Genomic DNA, 18,558 nt, shown 5'->3' on the forward strand with positions numbered 1-18,558 from the left:
CCAGCAGCAGAAGCATCCTAGAGAATTGAGCCTCTTCCATACTGCAGGGCCATCTCTAAATGTGATGCCCATTTGTAGCTTCCTTACTGGCTGGTATTTTTTTCTCTCCTTTTTTCTTGTAAGTAAACATGTTGGTTCTCTTTGCCTACCAGTATTTTTTTTTAGTTAGAGAATTTGTATCCCACTTTGCTTTCTCCAAAATGGAGGTACTTGTCTAATTTTTTGTTCCATTTGTATATACCATCCTTTAACTACTTAGTGAAATCATACTGTAATTGGGACCTTTCTCTGCTTGTGCCACCCAGTGGAACTCCTTTCCAGCAGAGGTCCATACCATCCCCTTTTTGCTGCTGTTTTGAAGGGGTTTTTAAAACTTTCATCAAAGTTTAAATTGATTTAGTTTGTGTTTTACTCTGTGTGTGTTTGAGTTGACTCTTGATTGTTATGTGGGCTGCTCTTGTTTTTGTTGACTTGGAATTGTTATAGTTTTATTGCTTTAAATTTATGATGATTTGATTTATGGTTCTGTTATGCCTTGGAACTTACCTACAAGGTCCAGAATAGTGAGGTAATTTTAAAATGTAAAATTTTAAATTCCCTTCATGGTAAAATTCAAAGTGGCATGTGTAGGGTTCCAAGGAAGTCTTCCATCTAGGCTCTGACCAGACCCCAGACCTGCTTAGTTTCAACAAGTTGGCTGTATCATGTGCCCTTAAGTCTTGGCCAAATTCAGATCCCAGTATGAATCTAATGTTAAAGTGGCCACCCACCTTTGAAAGATTAGCTTGAAACCACAAGGAGAGATCATCTGAAGCTTTGGAGTGGAGTGTTATCAGTACGCAGACAACACCTAACTCCATCTTGCTATGTCAGGATGGCTGTAGAAGGCCTGCAGTGCACTGCCTTGAGGTGCTTGGATCTCGATGAAGGTCAACAAATCAAAATTAAATCTGAACAAAGCAATAGGTTATCTTGATTCAGAAGCCAATGATGCAGGTATTGGACAATCAACCTGCATTGTATGGGGTTGCACTCTCTCTGTAGGAAAAGGTTCTCAGCTTCAGGGTCCTCCTGGATCATCAGGTGGCAGCAGTGGCCGTGTGTGGCGGGGGAGGGGGGCTGCCTAAAACTACTGCACCAACTGTGGCCATATTTGAGTTTATCAGATGTAATGACGGTAATCCATGCCTTGATGACCTCAATTATTGTAATGCACTTTATGTGGGGGTGCCCTCGAAGGCTGTTTGGAAACTACAGCTAAAACAAAACATAGCGGCCCATGTGGTGGCCGAGGCTCGGCAGTTTGCTTCTCTTGAGTCACTGCTCTGGTGGCTACATTGGCTGCCAGTTTGTTTCCCACACCAATTTGAGGTGCTGAATTTGACCTTTAAAATTTTATGGTTTGGGACCGAGGTATCTTTAAGGACCACCTTTTCCATATCAACCTTTGCCATTTAATTTAAAGGTTTGCCATTTAAAAGGTTACCAGAGGGCTTGCTGCTCATACTGTCCCTGGCTGAGACAAGCTTGACAGCTACCAAGGGTAAGATCTTCCCCTTAGTGATGCCCCAACTTTGGAATTCCTTCTCTTTTGAGTTGGCACCCTCCCTGCTAACCTTCCAGCACGTGCTAAAGACTCTCCTCTTTTTGCTTCGTTTTTCCTCCAACCCCTCCTTCTGCCATGTTTTGCTATTTTTAGTTGCTGTTTAAATATTGGTAACCATATTGCTGTGTTTTTAAATCATCTACAGCTGCTTTTTTCTATAACTTTTTCTTTTCTGTATTTTGTCACTTTTATTATTACTTATTGTTTTGCTTCTTTTAACTTCTGTGATCTTTTATTATTTATTGCGCTGTAGTGTAACTTTTGCTTTTTAACATTTGTTGTTCACCACCTTGGACCGTTTTATGGAAGGAAAGGTGGGATGTAAAATTTTTAAAGAGATACTTTCGCCTATGGAACAAAGAACCCAATATTGTCTTGTCATGGTAGACAAAGGCTATATTAAAAATGGCTCTCTTGATCCTTGATCATCTTGATCTCTCCTGTATAAGAAACAGGTGAAAATAATCTCCTTGAACTTGGGTCAAGGCCAGGGGTATGTGGTGAGTGGGAGGCAAGTGAGGTGAACTGCCCAATTGGCATTCTCTGAAAATTGCCATGACGATAGTGATAGTCATGCATGTGTTCTATCCACTTGCACCTGAGTAAGTGGGTAGAATTTAGATGCAATCATCAGGTTAGGCTGTGGCGATTTTTTGAGGACATTGGTGAGGTGGTTCTGCCTCACCTGCTGCCCCCTGCACCGCACATCCCAAAGCCCATAAGTTGGCTGTTCCAGTAACACCATTGCCATTGCTGTTGCCGTCTTTCGCTTTCTGTTTTGCTGCTTATTTTAATTGAAGGAGAAAACTAGAGGGAAGACAGCAGGGGAAAAAATAATGAAAATGGATATACAGTAAAAATGGGCCCTCTTGTGAGATGGGGTTACTTATAGATCTGATAAGGTTGAATACTGTTAGGATATAATGGGCTAAAATTAATGAGAGCTTGAGTAGATGAAAACAACCATCATGTATTGTGTGATGCAACCATTGAATACAGTGCAGTCTGTTAAGAATAAGCTGTACATGCAAGCACTCTTAGTGAATGTGATAAACACAACCCACTCCTATTAGTGTTTTGGGCTGCCATGGCAACCAATGTTATTCAAATGAACATTGACACATCACGGTTACACACACTCTGTCTTTCTCTCTTCTTTACTCAGGTAGAAAACACTGTGTATAAATCCCTCTTGGTAGATACCAGTCTCTAAAACACATTGAATTCTAAACCTAGTGTGTAAATAGTACAGAATGATTTAAGTGATTATGTGAATTAGAAAGTAGGAAAGATGGTAGGCTGGAGTGTCTCTGACTTTCTAGTGAGCTTCTGTAACTCAAGAAAATATTTTGTTAGAATTCTCATAGTTTTGGCAAACGAGAACAAACTTGCATCTTGATTGGCGGATGTCCCTTAACTGGACCTTATGTAAAAGGAATCAGAGTTTTACAATTTATTTAGTAAGCATATTAATAAAGCATATTTGTACTACTTTAGTAATATGCTGGCTAAATAGTAAATCTTTAGTTCCCTTTATATAAAGTCTAGTGTGAGTCCAGTGGGGCACCTAATATTGAAGAAAGACCTGGGCCATCTGATCTTGCAAGAGGCCAGCCAAGGCTCCTTAATCAGTGGTGAAAGCTGATTGGTTTAGTATTCCTAGTTGGTATCCTGTTTGTAACGCCATAACGTTTGCAGATTTATTGTGCTTCTTAGTTCTTCTTCCTTGTGGTCTGTGTACAGTATATGTGTGGGTCAGTGGGATGAGTCTGCATGGGCAGTTGTGTCAATTTACACAGTGGAAGTGTGGTAAAATAGGACAATGGGATCAGAGTCATTTGTATGGCACCAAGGAGCATTTTGTTTGTGTTCATTTTTCTCTTTCCTCCTTCCTTTTTGTACCTTTGCATGTACTATGCATGTACTATGTACTTTGCATTTCACTCTAGAATAAGAAGAGCCTCAAACTTTGGAAATTGTGGCCTTAACCTCAGATATATTTAATGTCGTGGTGTTAGATTGTATAGTATAGAATATCTGTGGGTGGTTCGTTTTCCAGAATTATTCAGGGAGGAAAGTCCAAGCAGCTTTGGCCATTTGCTTTGGCATGGGAAAGGCACGGTACAGTATAAATTTTTTCAAAAAAAAATAAAAACCTGCTCCATGCTTGTTATATAATATGTATTCTTAATTCACCTTTATGATAATGGGCTTGAGGAGCACAGAATTAATCTCTAAGCAGAGGCTTCTTCCTAAAGTGACACTTCCATCTGACACTTTTGTGATGATGTTGCTTTGTCACCCTTTGGAAAAAGCATATAGCAGCAGAGTGGGTGTAAATACCTCACATATTACCATTTTGCACAAGTTTGTGAATTGTGTATATACAATTGCGCCTCTGCTGACTCTTGTAGAGAGGTTTGTTCTGTGATGCCAACAGCTTTGTGGTATAGAATTTTGCTGGTTTACACCTTATTTATCTTGGGTTTGCCATCCAGCACCCTTCAATTTCTTTTTTCTCGTTCTGAACGAGCAGTTAAAATATCCACATGTACACCATTACTTAGATACAGTACAGGATACAGTATTTTAAACCTTTTGTAATTTAATTTCTCTTTTGAAAGGATTTAATGATTCATTTTCAGGCATTCTGAAGAAATAGGAAGAAATAAGACATAAAGATTTTTTTGTAATAACGGGAAGACAACTGAATACTAATAAAATGCAATTTTTAGATTATCTTTTATATTGTATGGCACTTAAAATATCTCCTGTTAAGAAAAAAATTAACGTTTTTCTTTGTAGGGAAAAATACTTTCAGTTTCTATAAGATACTCCATTTTTAGTTTCTGATATTGCTGTATCTCTTATTGATTTCCTAGCAAATCATGGCTATCTAATTTTACCTGCCTTCTCATTGATTTCCAATAAGAACCTGGTCTGTTCATAAAGAATCAGGATAAGTTGCAACTCAGTCTCAAAATGATTGCAATTTAAAATAGTTTGTTACTCTTATACTTTTCAATAAAATAGTAATCATGCTTCAAAATGTAAAATCTAGAATACCGGTTTTATTGAAGTTTTACCAATGCCCACTGAGGTTTGATTCTCCAGAATGAATTGCTTTTATTGATTAGTTTTTTGTAATCTAGCATATCTTTAAGAGCAAGAGTCATTTGGAAAAATATTTTCATATGTAGTTTGATTTTTGCCTTGTTGTGAACTACCTTTCAGCATCCAGCGAGGTGGTCCCTAATTTAACTGATGAACTTTAAACATTTGATTGGCTTCTTAAACTCTGGGATGCTTAAATTGTGAGATGGAAATGCATTTTGTATCATTGTACAAATGTCATTTTTGATTTTATTAATTTTCAGTTCAGAAGGAAAAAGGAATGTTTCACAGTCTTTTTAAAGCTATCCTAATGATAGAGGCATAGTTCCATCAAATTCTTTTTGCTTATTTCATATATATAATGCGTGTCTTCTGTTCCTATTTTTCACTGAATTTAACGTACGTTAAATGTGTTTACTTAAACAGGTAGATATTTAAATTTTTATATGACACATTTATTATCATCCCTGGGGATGACTTTTGCCTCTGTTCTACACCAAACATTTCACTATGCAGGGGAATGAAAAACCGAAAATGAATGGTTATTTTCCTAACACACAGTGAGAGCAGTGAGGAATAGTTGAAGACAAAATGGATTCTCTGCAGTTCTGTGTAGAGCAGAGACTTCAGTCCCTCAATCAACCCAAGCCCGATTTTGCTTTTCATACTCTTTTTCCTCTCCCGCACATCTTTGCAATGCATTCTGGAATATTAGTAATTAATGTAACAGTGTTATCACACTATAAAGCAGATATTAAAGACAAACACTTTTTATTGTATTAGCATTTCTAGTGTAGATAAACAAAATCTTTTTCTAATATGCTTCCAACTAATCCTGCAAAATCCGGTTTTTCTTTTTTTCTCAATGTGCATTAATTTTCTATTTAAGTGCAAGGTCTTGTCATTTCCTTTTTTGATGACCCATTACCCAATTTGCTGATGCAGTCACACACATTTAAGCCAATAGTAATTAGTTGTGATTCCACATTTGAAAATGATGCTGTAAGTTACATGTCTTCTTGTAAGTAAATAACGTACCAATCTTTTTGATTATGCAGAGTGATAAAATTATTCAGCATGCCTGTACAAGAGAAATATGTGTCCACACTGCCTGTGTTTTCAGTAATTTTTCTATGTCAGTCATTCTCACTGTATGGTAAGAATATTTGATGTAGTTATTGCAGTTTTTTTTTCAATTCATAACCACATTTGCTTGGATTATAGAGGTATAGAAGTATGCTTCTGTAGCAAGGCAGTGTGGCACAGGTGAATCTCAGCAGAACACCTGGAATTATGACAATGCTGCCTATTTCCATCTGCAAAGATTAATGAACGCTAGGATTAGGAAAGGTTTAAAAATCACCGGCTACATAAGATTGGATGCTACAAGCTATAAAGGTATGAGTAAACATTTAAAGAAAGCAAAACAAGCCATAACCCCTGTATCTGTGAGCAATTTTTAAAAAATCTTACTAGCTTTGTTAACCCTTCCATGTAATGACAGCAATCTTAAAGAAACCTGTAAACAATGAGTGAAGAGTGGTGAGAGTAAAAGCATTCTTGTTCCGCTCTGTGCCATAGCATGTCAGTACATTGTTAAAGTTAAGTGTATCCACATCCCTAAGAGCTAATGAATACTTGGTAGTCTATACTAATACTTTAGTGAATGCTGAACAAGTTTAGATGTTAAGCTTTTTAGGAAGAATGAATGATGGCTAATGATTATTTAATGACAGATCTCTGGACTGAAAGGCACTTAGCACTCAAAGTGTGCTGCAAAGCCTATTTCTCAAAGCTTCAGACAGTTTTATTTGGTCTCACCTTGAAGAGAACAGTGCTGTATTGATTTCATTGGTGTGGATTTAAACACACTATTGGCTTAGAATAGCACCAACTATGCAGCAGAAAATCAGCACCTTAATCCTTATAGTTACTGTAAGGTACTATGAAAACATTTTGGTTCCAGCTGCTTGAAAAATGGAAGCAAAATTTGAGAGTGCCATGCTGTTTACCTGGAGTAAGATGAACAGGTGAAACCAATTGAGCAAATATGTTCTGAATTCCTTGTATGTTTGTTACATTTTGATATTCTGTTGGCCCACATCATACGTGCACTTTACTTGCACAAATTCAATTGTACACACTCAGCAAAAAAAAAAAATAGTGTAAGCAATTCTGTTCACCATTCCACTTACTCAGTGTATGCCCTGGAGCAAGCCTGAGAGGAAAAGGAAGTTGCTGTTCTTCCCCCCACCCCATCTCAGTTTCTATAGGCCTCTCATAATGGGATTTTTTTCTCTTAAAGAGACAGTACATATTTTCTGGATTTAATGTAGTTTATGCACGATTTTGGCTTTAAAAATAAAAATGTTCTGTACCTTGCTGGAATATGTAGTGGTGATAATGATCATGTGAAGATGATAGCCACAGTGCCTTAGTCTTCATTCTGTAATGCAAGTAAACTTAAGCCATTTCTGCCCAACGTTGCATATACGCAACAGGGATCAAATGTATGCGCCTGTGGGCTGAGCGGAAATTGATTAAATAAGTGCTACTGAATACACGCTTCCTTCCCTATTTATTCTTGCTTCCTTCTTCATCTTTATATCTAAGGAAAGCAACTTTTCAGGATAAGACCTGGCGGTCCATTGATGGTGATAGTGTGTGCATGTGCACAGTTGGACCTTGGTATCCTTAGGGGACCCCCTGCGGATACCGAAACCCATGAATAATCAAATCTGCAGGTTGGTCCAGTATGACCACCAGGCATGACTGGAGGTGTTCTCTGGTCTTATCTGAGAGGCTTTCCGAGGCCCACAGGGCTGTGTGACTCCAGAGTTAAATATATGGGTTCCAAATCCATGGATAAACAGGGTGGACCTGTTTAGTAGTAGTTGGCAACCTTCAGTCTCGAAAAACTATGGTATCGCGCTCTGAAAGGTGGTTCTGGAACAGCGTCTAGTGTGGCTGAAAAGGCTGATTCGGGAGTGACAATCCCTTCCACACTGGGAGCAAGTGCAGTCTGTCCCTGGTCTGTCTCCCTGGCTATGGGCCTTCCTTCTTTGCCTCTTAGCCTCAGACTGTTGGCCAAGTGTCTCTTCAAACTGGGAAAGGCCATGTTGCACAGCCTGCCTCCAAGCGGGCCGCTCAGAGGCCAGGGTTTCCCACTTGTTGAGGTCCACTCCTAAGGCCTTCAGATCCCTCTTGCAGATGTCCTTGTATCGCAGCTGTGGTCTACCTGTAGGGCGCTTTCCTTGCACGAGTTCTCCATAGAGGAGATCCTTTGGGATCCGGCCATCATCCATTCTCACGACATGACCGAGCCAACGCAGGCGTCTCTGTTTCAGTAGTGCATACATGCTAGGGATTCCAGCACGTTCCAGTACTGTGTTGTTTGGAACTTTGTCCTGCCAGGTAATGCCGAGAATGCGCCAGAGGCAGCGCATGTGGAAAGCGTTCAGTTTCCTCTCCTGTTGTGAGCGGAGAGTCCATGACTCGCTGCAGTACAGAAGTGTACTCAGGATGCAAGCTCTGTAGACCTGGATCTTGGTATGTTCTGTCAGCTTCCTGTTGGACCAGACTCTCTTTGAGTACAGAAGTGTACTCAGGACGCAAGCTCTGTTTAAACTATAAACAAGCTCTGTTTAAGCTCTGTTTAAACAGCTCTGTGGACCTGTTTAAACTATAATAAACTATTTAAGGATGTTCTGTCACTGTTTACTGGTACTGAGGAGTAGTAGTAGTATAGTAGTATTTTTGTAATCAGTTGTGAAGGCATTGTAGTAGAACACCTGCTTTGTCTGCAGTAACTCCCAGGTTCTATCCCTGGTATCTCCAGGTAGGGCTGGGAAAGATACCTGTTTGAAGCCCTGGCTGCTGTTGCACTCCAGAGTTATTTGAACCAAAAACTAGACTCGTTATAAGGCAAGTTCATAGGTTTTAAGTTATTTTTACCAGAAATTGAGAGCTGCTGTAGTAGCAGAGACTGAACTGTGAGCCAGGAAACCCTCTCTTCAAATCTTGCCTCTTAGTTTACTACTTAACTTTAGGCAAGCCACTATCTGTGTTTAGGATAGTCCCTTCCCCTCCATCTGTAACATGGGGATAATATTAACCTACTTCGTAAGTGTATTCATGATACTCATGAACACTATAAAACAGTGGTTCCCAAACTTTTTTGCTCTGGGACCCACATTTTAAAATTACACTGTACACCCACTTAGCTTTATGAGACTAATGATAATAATAATAATTCCCTGCATCACAATATTATTAAACTATTATTATTATTAAACTTTATTTATATGCCGCCTTCTCCCCAAAGGGACCCAGGGCGGCTCACAACATATTAAAAACAGATTAAAAACATAATTTAACCACAAATAAAAGCATATTAACATATACCCATAAAAACCATAGTCAGATAAAAGGTCAGATAAAAAGAGCAAAATGTAGCAAATCAGAGGAATCAGGCCTGTAAAAATACTAAAAAGATACAGAAAAGATGTTTAAAAAGGCCATGCACTCAGAAGGCTTCTTTAAACAAATATGTCTTAAGGCCTCGCCGAAAGGTCTCAAGAGACGGAGCCATTCTCAAGTCAAGGGGAAGGGAATTCCATAATGTTGGTGCCACTACTGAGAAGGCCCTATTTCTTGCTGCTGCCCCACATACCTCCTTAGGCGGCGGCACTTGTAAAAAGGCCTTCTCTGATGACCTAAGAGGACGAGCCGGATTGTACGGAAGAAGGCGATCTCTAAGATACCCTGGCCCAGAGCAGTATACGGCTTTAAAGGTCAAAACCAGCACCTTGAATTGGGCCTGGAAACGAATGGGCAGCCAATGCAGCCCCCGGAGAAGCGGACTGACAGAGTCAAACCGCCTAGCTCCAGTGACCACACGGGCCGCCGCATTCCGCACTAATTGCAGTTTCCGAACCATCTTCAGGGGCAGCCCCACATAAAGCGTGTTACAATAATCTAACCTCGATGTCACCGTGGCATGGATCACCGTGGCCAGGTCTGCCCGATCCAAGTACAGCCGCAGCTGGCGCACCAGCCGAAGCTGAGCGAAGGCCCCCCCTAGCCACAGCCGCCACCTGGGAATCCAGGAGCAGCTGCGAATCCAGGTGGACCTCCAAGCTGCGGACCTGTTCCTTCAGAGGGAGTGCAACCCCATTCAGAGCAAGCCGATAGTCCAGTACCTGCATCGAGGATTTCCGAACCAGGAGAGCCTCTGTCTTATCCGGATTTAATTTCAGCTTTCAAGATTTCTGAACAGTGGAACTGGAAAGATATCTTCTGAATCCCTGGAGAGCTACTACTATCGGAGGAGCTTAGATGGACCAAAGGTCTGACTTGATATAACACAGTTTCATGTGTATTCCATACAAGTTAAGTATTACTAGAAGTCCATTACTTTTAATTGCTTCAACAAACTTTCTTGTATTCTTCGTTACAAAGACCCTTGCACCTCAGGATTGCTCAAAGCGTGCACACAGCTTGAGGTGGAGGGGTGTGGGACTGTTCCTCCTTTTTTCACTTAAAGGAAAAATAGTAAGCAATGAGCAACTTGGAAAGGAAATATCAATGGAAGAGTGGGATCAATGGAAGAGATGCAGTGTGCTCTTGATTGAGTGGAAGAGGGACTTTGTAAACCACTTGGTGAACTTTTTGTTGAAAAGCAGTATATAAATATTGGTGGTGGTGGTGGTGATGATGAAGGAGATGATGATGATGAAGGAGATGCTGAGTGAAACAGGGATGTCAAACACACACATGCCACAGCCAAAAGGAGTTTGGTTGCAATCGATGTTTCACACATCCTGAGGTGTATTTGAATGTTTTGTTAGTACTGTTTAGAGTTCTCCATTCAGGCCACATGCAGGTGATAGTCAAGTGCAGTTCTGCTTCCAAAGGGGCACAACAGGAATCTTAATAGTTCCCAGTTCTACTTCCAATACGTTCTCCAATTCCCATTGTTGTATCATTATTCCCGTTTTCCAATTCCTGTTGTTATATGATTAGGTTATTAAGTGAACATTCAGTCCAATCTATTGCCTTTGTTGTATAAACAAACACTCCCTGCCAGACAGTAGCTGGCTGTACAGGCTACAGGAGATGGAGTGCCTCTTTGCATTAAGAGCCTCTCTGTTGCATAAACAGACACTCTGCTGCAGGCTATGGGAGATGTGATTGCCTCATTAAGAACATCTTTATTGTGCTTTGACCACTGTCATATATGTGATCTCTTGTTAAGCGGTGCACACCTGTATAACATATACCACCTCAGAAGAGGTAATTCCACTTCATTGCGTAAGATAAAATGCCTCTTCTAAGAGGGTGCCTATTGTAGTGAGTATGCTTATCTTCAAATAAAACATGCTGTCTTCAGAACTATTTTATTTGTATGCAAATTTATTCAGGTTTAATTGTCTGATTCTTTTAGCTGGTAATGGTTATGGTCAAGGCCAAGTCATCCACGTGATTGGATGAAGGAGCCATTTAGAGCAATAGTTTGGAGGGCGTAAACTGGCATAGGGTGCTCACACCTGCTTGCTGCCTCCACCAGCCCACTGCTTGCCAACTACTTTACCCTGTGCCACTCCAATCCTCTTTTGCTCACTTTCCTTCAAGGAGCACAAGAAAGCAGAAGATCCATGTGGATGTAGCCCATCTCCTCCTCAGTCACCACTGATGAAGGTTGTGGCAGCAAGGCTAGACAAGAAGGAAAGGGGTGTTTTCAGCAATGGTTTTCCCGAGAGCAATCAGGGAAGAGGATTGCCATTGTGTAGCACTTTCCATTGCTGCCATCTCTATTGCCTCCTTAAATGATTGATTCTTCAAAGCAGACTAGATGGAAACACTTGGGTTTTGGGAGGCAGGAGCAAATAGTGAATGGCATGTGTGCTGACGGATGTCCCCCAAAGGGGGATGGAAAAGTAGAGCACCATGTTTAGTTGTTTCAGCCTCCGATTCATGTTTTGGCCATGCTTGTATGCAGTAAATCATTGTGCGGCTTAATCCTATGCAATAAATAAGTCCTTCTGATTTGAGGGAAGCTTACTCCCAAGTAAGTGTGCATGGAGTTTAATCCTATGATTAGTGGGATGACTTTCTGTTGCTATCAGTATTTCCACCATTTGTAGAAGTATTTACAGGTTGTCAAATACATTGTCAAATATAGGACTTTGTCCTGTATTTGACAGTGAGGTCCTGTATTTGACTTTGAGGTCCTGTATTTGACAATGAAGACTGGCATGTGCTGGCCATTATGTTTTGTCTGTGTGCACTCCTTTGCTTTTTCTACTTCTTGGCATGTTCAAGGGGTGGGGACTGGGGTGTTACGAATGTATGAAGCTGCCTTAAACTGTAGATGCCAAGAATCAAAAATGATGTGCTGAATGCAAAGGATGTATTCTAACTTTCAGCTATGCCCCTCCCCTCAGGCTATTTTCTTAGGCTGTAGATCCGATCTAAAATAAGTCTGAATCCATTTGCTTTTAAAGAAAAACTTTTAAAGACAAATTGTTGCAATTTGGCCTGCATTTATACTTTAAAAATCTTCACTCCATGGTTAAAGTGGGCACATGTTGGAGAAAGTAGGAAATTGGTGTTTACTGTGCACTTTGTCTTCAATACATTTTTCAGGATTTTTTGAGAGGGAAGTTGCTCTCCACCTACCCCTTCTCACGCACTCCCCATTTATTTTAGGGGACAGGGAAGAAAGAGAAAATGAAACCCTAGAACAGCAGAACATCTGCTTTCAGGAGTATATGAGGGAAGATATGGGCATTCAGAGCTGCTTTAATTCTGAGTTTGATCATTGGTCCATCTAGACTAATAGTATCTACTCCAACTTTCCAAGGTCTCAGGCAGTTTTTCCAAGCCTTGCTCTCTATATTCACTAGCTGGAGATACCAACACTTGAATGTGCAACGTGATGCATATAAGCAAGTACTCTGCTGCTGAGTTGCGGGCCCCATAAACTGAGATGAATAGGGACAATTACTCTTCCCTTGCTAAATATTTATTGTTTGCATAGGACTATAGGAAGCTGCCTTTACAGAATCAGACCATTGGTCTATTAAGGTCAATATTGTCAACAAAGATTGGCAGTGACTCTTCAAGCTTTCAGACATCAATTTTTATCTGCCCTACCAGAGCTGCTGGGGAATGAACTTGCATGCACAGCACACACTCTTCCACTGAGCTACAGCCCTTCCCCTAGTGTTCTCTGAGAATGCAAAATGCTTCCTGTGTGTTGTAAGTCTTACAACAATCCTGTAAAGTGAGGAAGTATTTTCATTGCCATATAGCAGCTATACCTTGAGATGCCTTGTCAAAGGCCACCTAGTGAGGTCATGGCAGAGGCAAGAGTTGAACCAGGGAAGTCCTTTTTTTTTAAAGAACCCCATTTATATTTCTATTATAATAAATTGGTCTGGCATTTACACCTCCAAGTTTTTAATACCTAATACAATAACAGAGTAACATCAATATATGCCTAATAGCAGATATAAAATATCTGGGGATAGTCCATCTCCCATAAAATAGCCTTTAGCCTTAATTCAAATCCATTGATTCCTGTTCCAGTTAAACCTGTAGAACTTAATATGTCTTCTAATCCTTTTATTGTAAGCTAGGATAAAATTAATTTTACACTGGAACTGTGCAAAGCCAATTAACATGATCTTTAGAGTTATTTAGTAAAGTGCTTCAAACTGTTAAATTTATCCTGACCTCTTGGTTGCACTCCCTGACTGCTTTTTAAATGAAGTAATCAATATCTTGCAACCTTTTAAACAGCTTAAACTTTTCAGACATTTTTACCTACATTTTATTTAAACAGGATTAGGAAGGAAAAATGTACATTCACGTTTTTCCTCTAAAACTATTGTTGTTTCGTTTCAGTACTCTATGGGCATGTTTTAAATACAGAGCCAAAGCATTCATTTTGCTAAAACCAAGCGAATAATGAAGAAATCTGTCACTTCCATTTACTTAGTGCATAGAAAATGCACGATCACTACAACTTAAATGTATAATCTGTCCCCCTTCTTCAGAGTAGCTTCTGTTTTCCACATAGGGCTATTTGAGGTTATTAATTTTCTCACTGTGATAGGGTGATCAACCGTCCTGTCAGGAAAATGGATCTCCATGTCACCCTTTAGCATGATTAAATGGAGGGACATCAGTGTGAGAAAATACCAAATTTTCATGAGACAAATGAAACTTGTAGCGAGGACAACTTTTATAGACATTATTTCATTTTAAAATTTCCCATTTGGCTGTCAGTTTATTTGTTGGGAAGGGTTGCCATTAATTGAATGTTCCTGCTAATAACTCAAAAGACAGCAAAGGCAAAACCCCCAGGTTTTATACCTAAATCTCTCTCTTATGGTGTGCAAGATTTTTTCTACTGTGTTAGTATGGACAGAGGTCAGTTTTATATATATCAAAATACTAATGAATCTCTCAGAAACCCTTTGTCCCTGGTCTTCTTTCTCCTCCAGCCTTCCTGGCATGACACATTTGTAGCTTTAAACATGGTTGTGGAATACTGAAACCACTGGAGACAGGTGCCACCAGCTTTGACGTACTCTAAGGTTTAATATCCCCCATGCCCCTCCCATGTTTTTGGTGCTTGGGCCTTATTTATCTGTGATCATAAAATTAAATGGAACTTAACATGGTTTAAAGCAAGACTGAAATCCTCTAACTGCAAAGTCAATGTGAACTTTCCAAGCTTTGCAACATAGAAGCAAGTATGTGCTGATCTATGTATCCTTTTGTTTCTTGACGTTTCTGGCAGGAATCTGGCAGGCTGACTGAATCTGGAGTACTATCTTTGAGATAGAGGAGTGTTTGGTTATAAATTTGTCCCAAAGCAGGAAGGGTTAAATTGAGGTTGCCTTAATCAAACAAAAGGAAGAGCAACTTGGGGGTGGTTGGGGGTGGGGAAGAGTTTGCCCAGTGCCCCTGTTGTTTAGTTTCCTACTGGAAGCAGCACATGTGTGGGTCTTTTCCCCCCTTTCTTTTCTTTAAACAGTGACCATTGCAGAGGCTGAGTGGCTGGGGTCAATGCCTTGCCTATTGATCAGTATCCCTGCAGTCCGCAGCTCCAGCATCTGCTTCATTGGCTTCTTTCAGTGCTTGCTTCAGTACATTAGAATAGAAATCCATAACCAGAGCTGTGCTCATCCGAGCAGGGGAAGAAACTAAATTAAATGGTATAAAACAATCTTGGATCAGGAGTTTGTGCCAATTCATCTTGATCTAAGATGTCACACCGGGCTCTCTGTCTGAGCACCTGGGCTAGAGGCAGCCATAGTGAAAATAGATGGAGCTGCGATCATTCATTTGTCAGCTAAGGAGCTCGGCAGCGGTTAGCAATTCCCTTCTGCAGAGGTCAGCTGACAGAACAATCAGTGCAACTGCAGAATGGAGCTTTCCTTTGAACTATTGTTATGGAGCATGCTTCTGGGGGGGGAGAGGGAGGGGGAGGAGGGCGAAGCAAGGGGAGCGTGCGGTCTGTGGTGGTTTCCTTCCAGATCATTGTGCTCTCAGTGAAGCAAATTAAAAATGTATCTGTTTAGGCAGAGCCGTGTTGCAGTTTATGTTGCATTTAACAGTGGTGATTATATATACAAATTACAGATGATTAAAATGGTTACATATCACTTAGCGTAGAGTCCATTTTCATCCTTCTTCTGTAGAAGGTGACTATCGATTTTTTTCAGCTCCTTCTCATTGTTAAAGATTCTCTTCCCCTCCCCCCACACTGCATCCTTTGGGTGTAAAACTATCAGAGCTGGAACCGAACTGGGAATCAGTTTTCTTAACAGATTCTTATACTTTTTTTTTTTTTTTTAAGAAATTTGATTTACTACAGTTTGAATGTACGGCATCAGGCCTTTTATTAATTCACACCTGGTTAATCTCTGGACTTGGTAATTCTCCCCCAAGTACCAAGTGGTGGTCTCAGACTTCTCACAGAAGAGATTTAACATCATAGTGCAGTAGGGAAGGGTGAGATCTATTACTTGACTTGGAATATATGGAACCATGTTTCCTGGCACACTGAAGAAATTATAAATTTATCTCAAATACACTAGTCAAAATAACTGTATTAATTTTTAAGAATCTTTGTTTTCATGTGCAACTAACTGTCTGTAAAGGCTGGAATTCACAAGCTGGTTAGATCTGTACACCTATATTTAAATAGATAGCTGTATTCTGAAGTTTGTGTCCTTGGTCCGCAGGAAAGGGAATTTTTTTGTTTTGCATTCCTAAATGGTCTCTCTCTCTCTCTCTCTCTCTCTCTCTCTCTCTCTCTCTCTCTCTCTCTCTCTCGTGTACATCCAGAGGTTGGGAGGGAGGGGAGCATATGGCAGGGATTCTAGGCAGTGAATCCAAGAATAAGGGGCAACAAGGGGAAAAGGGCAGATTCCTTCAACAGAATAGGACTGTCTCCTTTGTGTGGATGCTACAGCAGCATAATTCCTTCCCACATCTCTTAGTCACATGGGGCAAGTCCATGCTGTGGTTCCTTCTCATGCAAGCATTGGTATGTTAGCATGGGAAGAAGCCACATTATGAATGCCAGCCATATGCCACAGGCTTTTGACACTACTGAGCAGTGTTGGAAAAATCTGTAGTTCAGTAACTCCCATGCCACTAGAGGTATCCCTTTGGTGAAAGGGAGCCTTCAAGTTTGTATTTAAATAGTGCACAGTAACATGGTTACTCAAAAGTACTAGTGCCAACATTGTTTGTATTAGTGCCACTTGATCCTCCTAATGTTCCTTGTGTCTTATTGCAGGTTCTCTGCCTGGGCTTCTTCAAATGAAAAAAATATCTATGTCATATGAAGAGAGACGGAAGCAAGCTACTGCTATTGTTTTGCTAGGAGTAATTGGAGCAGAATTCGGAGCAGAAATCGAACCTCCGAAATTGCTGACAAGACCCCGCAGTTCAAGCCAAATTCCCGAAGGGTTTGGCTCAACTAGTGGTGGATCCAATTATTCTTTGGCAAGACACACTTGTAAGTACTTTCCACTTTTCCCTTTGATCCAGATGTTTTGCTGCTAAATATATTTTATTACATTGTACCTTGATGGCTAAGTATAGTTCATCATGGAGGAAAGAAAAAGAGCCTATTTTCAGCACTCATGGAACCAAAGGTGAGATTTTGAGTGTGCAAATAATGAAGTTAACTTGTTTCTCAGGTCAAGCAAAAAGTTCCTGACATCCCTGAATTCTTGGAAATATTCACAGGGTGTTCTGATGTTAAAAGTTTGGGCATTTTCTTTTTGCTCGTGTGTATGTATAGAATTATAGAGTTGTTAAAAGCATCACAGACTATCTAGTCCAGTCTTCCTGCCAAAGGCAAAATATATGTGTACACAAACGATACCGTTTAAATTTAAATTTCTATGGGTTTTTAAGGGGAAAGGTTTCAGTTGGGCAGGGGGGCAGAATTCATAGCTAGGGTCAAAACCATAATGCTGGATAGTTTGGGAATTTCAGGCAAAAATGACAGTTTGAGAACATTTTTTGTAGTTACAACAAGGTCAAACAATCACCTTCAGGCATGTAGCAAAAAATAAGACACCCAGTTTTCAGGCTACTCAAACAAAGGGGCCAACCCCTTGTTTTTACAGGAGCAGGCAACCCTGTTCTTCCTCTTCATTTCTCTAGTCTTTTTGACCAGGGAGACAATATGACGTTCCATCACACTCTTAAATATGTTCCATTCAAAAGAAAAGTAAATTGGGCACAGTTCTCATTGAACATTATGCATCTATTTATTTCAAGCACTTGTTTCACGTTCCAAAGGAATGTTTAAAATTCATAATCAAACTCCAAGGATGACACCGAATTCATCTGCATAGAGAACTCCAAAATATCCTTCATAAATGTATCCAGCTCTGCCTTGAATCAAATAATTCTACCTTACTAGTGCTCTAGCCAAGACCACTGTATAATTTCACAGTTTTTGAGAACCTTCTACTGGTTTCTAGGCTGGTTTCTGGTTTCTTTCTGGCTGGGTTCTGGTTTCTTTCTAATTGTAGTCTTTATCCCTGGTACCAAATTTGTCCTCTGTCCACTGCTCTCTTTTTGAATTAGTCCTCCGATATATTCGTAGTGTGCTATCATGTCCTATTTGCAGCTGCCTTTCTTGCAGCTGCCTTCCTCTCTTTGCATACTTGGAAACAACTGGATCAAGACTTGTGAATGAGTCTTGACAAGCCCATCTGTTGTACTAATGATACCTTAAAAATAGCAGTGAAATTGAGAAATTAATGGTTTGGATCCTGCAAGTGGAAGGACGCTTGCTGAAGAAGATTTTCCTTCCCTCCTGCACCCCAAAAATGCCTCCTGCACCCCTAAAAATGCTTCATGAGACACTTTCCCTTCTTGTGCAAAGTGCCTCTGCCCAATTTTGATGTATTCTCCACCTTCCACCAGCATCCTCCTTGTCACATGCTATTAGAATCCTAAGCATATCCACATGTGCCCCCTTTCACCAGCATCCTCTGTGCCCATGCTATTAAGATCCTAAGAGCATCCCTTGTGAGCAGCTTTTCAAGGTGTGTAAGAGGCAGCAGTATGGAGGATGGGGCAGGAAAGTCCCCTTCTGCAAGCTTGGTTTCCCCAGGCTTCAGAATGCCTAATATGGCAAAAAACATCACTTCCGGTTTCCCTCAGGAAAGTGACTTTTTTGCCTTTCCAGTCCATTCTGAAGCCCTTAGAGGCAGCAAGCAGACATGTGCTGCCTCTGTGGGCTTCAAAGCCTTCTGGAGGGGACCTTCCAAGGGTTCAGGTGGAGCCGAATC

General features: G+C 40.5%; 1 protein-coding gene across 4 annotated transcripts in view; it reads left to right on the forward strand.

Moving 5' to 3' along the window:
• The window catches only part of WDR7 (WD repeat domain 7), a 240,268-nt gene that overhangs the window by 118,027 nt on the left and 103,683 nt on the right, over nucleotides 1-18,558 (forward strand). For 2 of the 4 annotated variants that reach the window (XM_066615954.1, XM_066615956.1), the window contains 2 exons: nucleotides 1,466-1,543; nucleotides 16,542-16,763. In XM_066615954.1, coding sequence (XP_066472051.1) covers nucleotides 1,466-1,543; nucleotides 16,542-16,763 — 300 coding nt within the window. The remainder of the gene's footprint in view (nucleotides 1-1,465; nucleotides 1,544-16,541; nucleotides 16,764-18,558) is intronic. The other 2 variants (XM_066615955.1, XM_066615957.1) reach the window with 1 other exon arrangement.

Source organism: Tiliqua scincoides, chromosome 2 (genome assembly GCF_035046505.1).
Source record: "Tiliqua scincoides isolate rTilSci1 chromosome 2, rTilSci1.hap2, whole genome shotgun sequence".
Lineage (NCBI taxonomy): Eukaryota > Metazoa > Chordata > Lepidosauria > Squamata > Scincidae > Tiliqua > Tiliqua scincoides.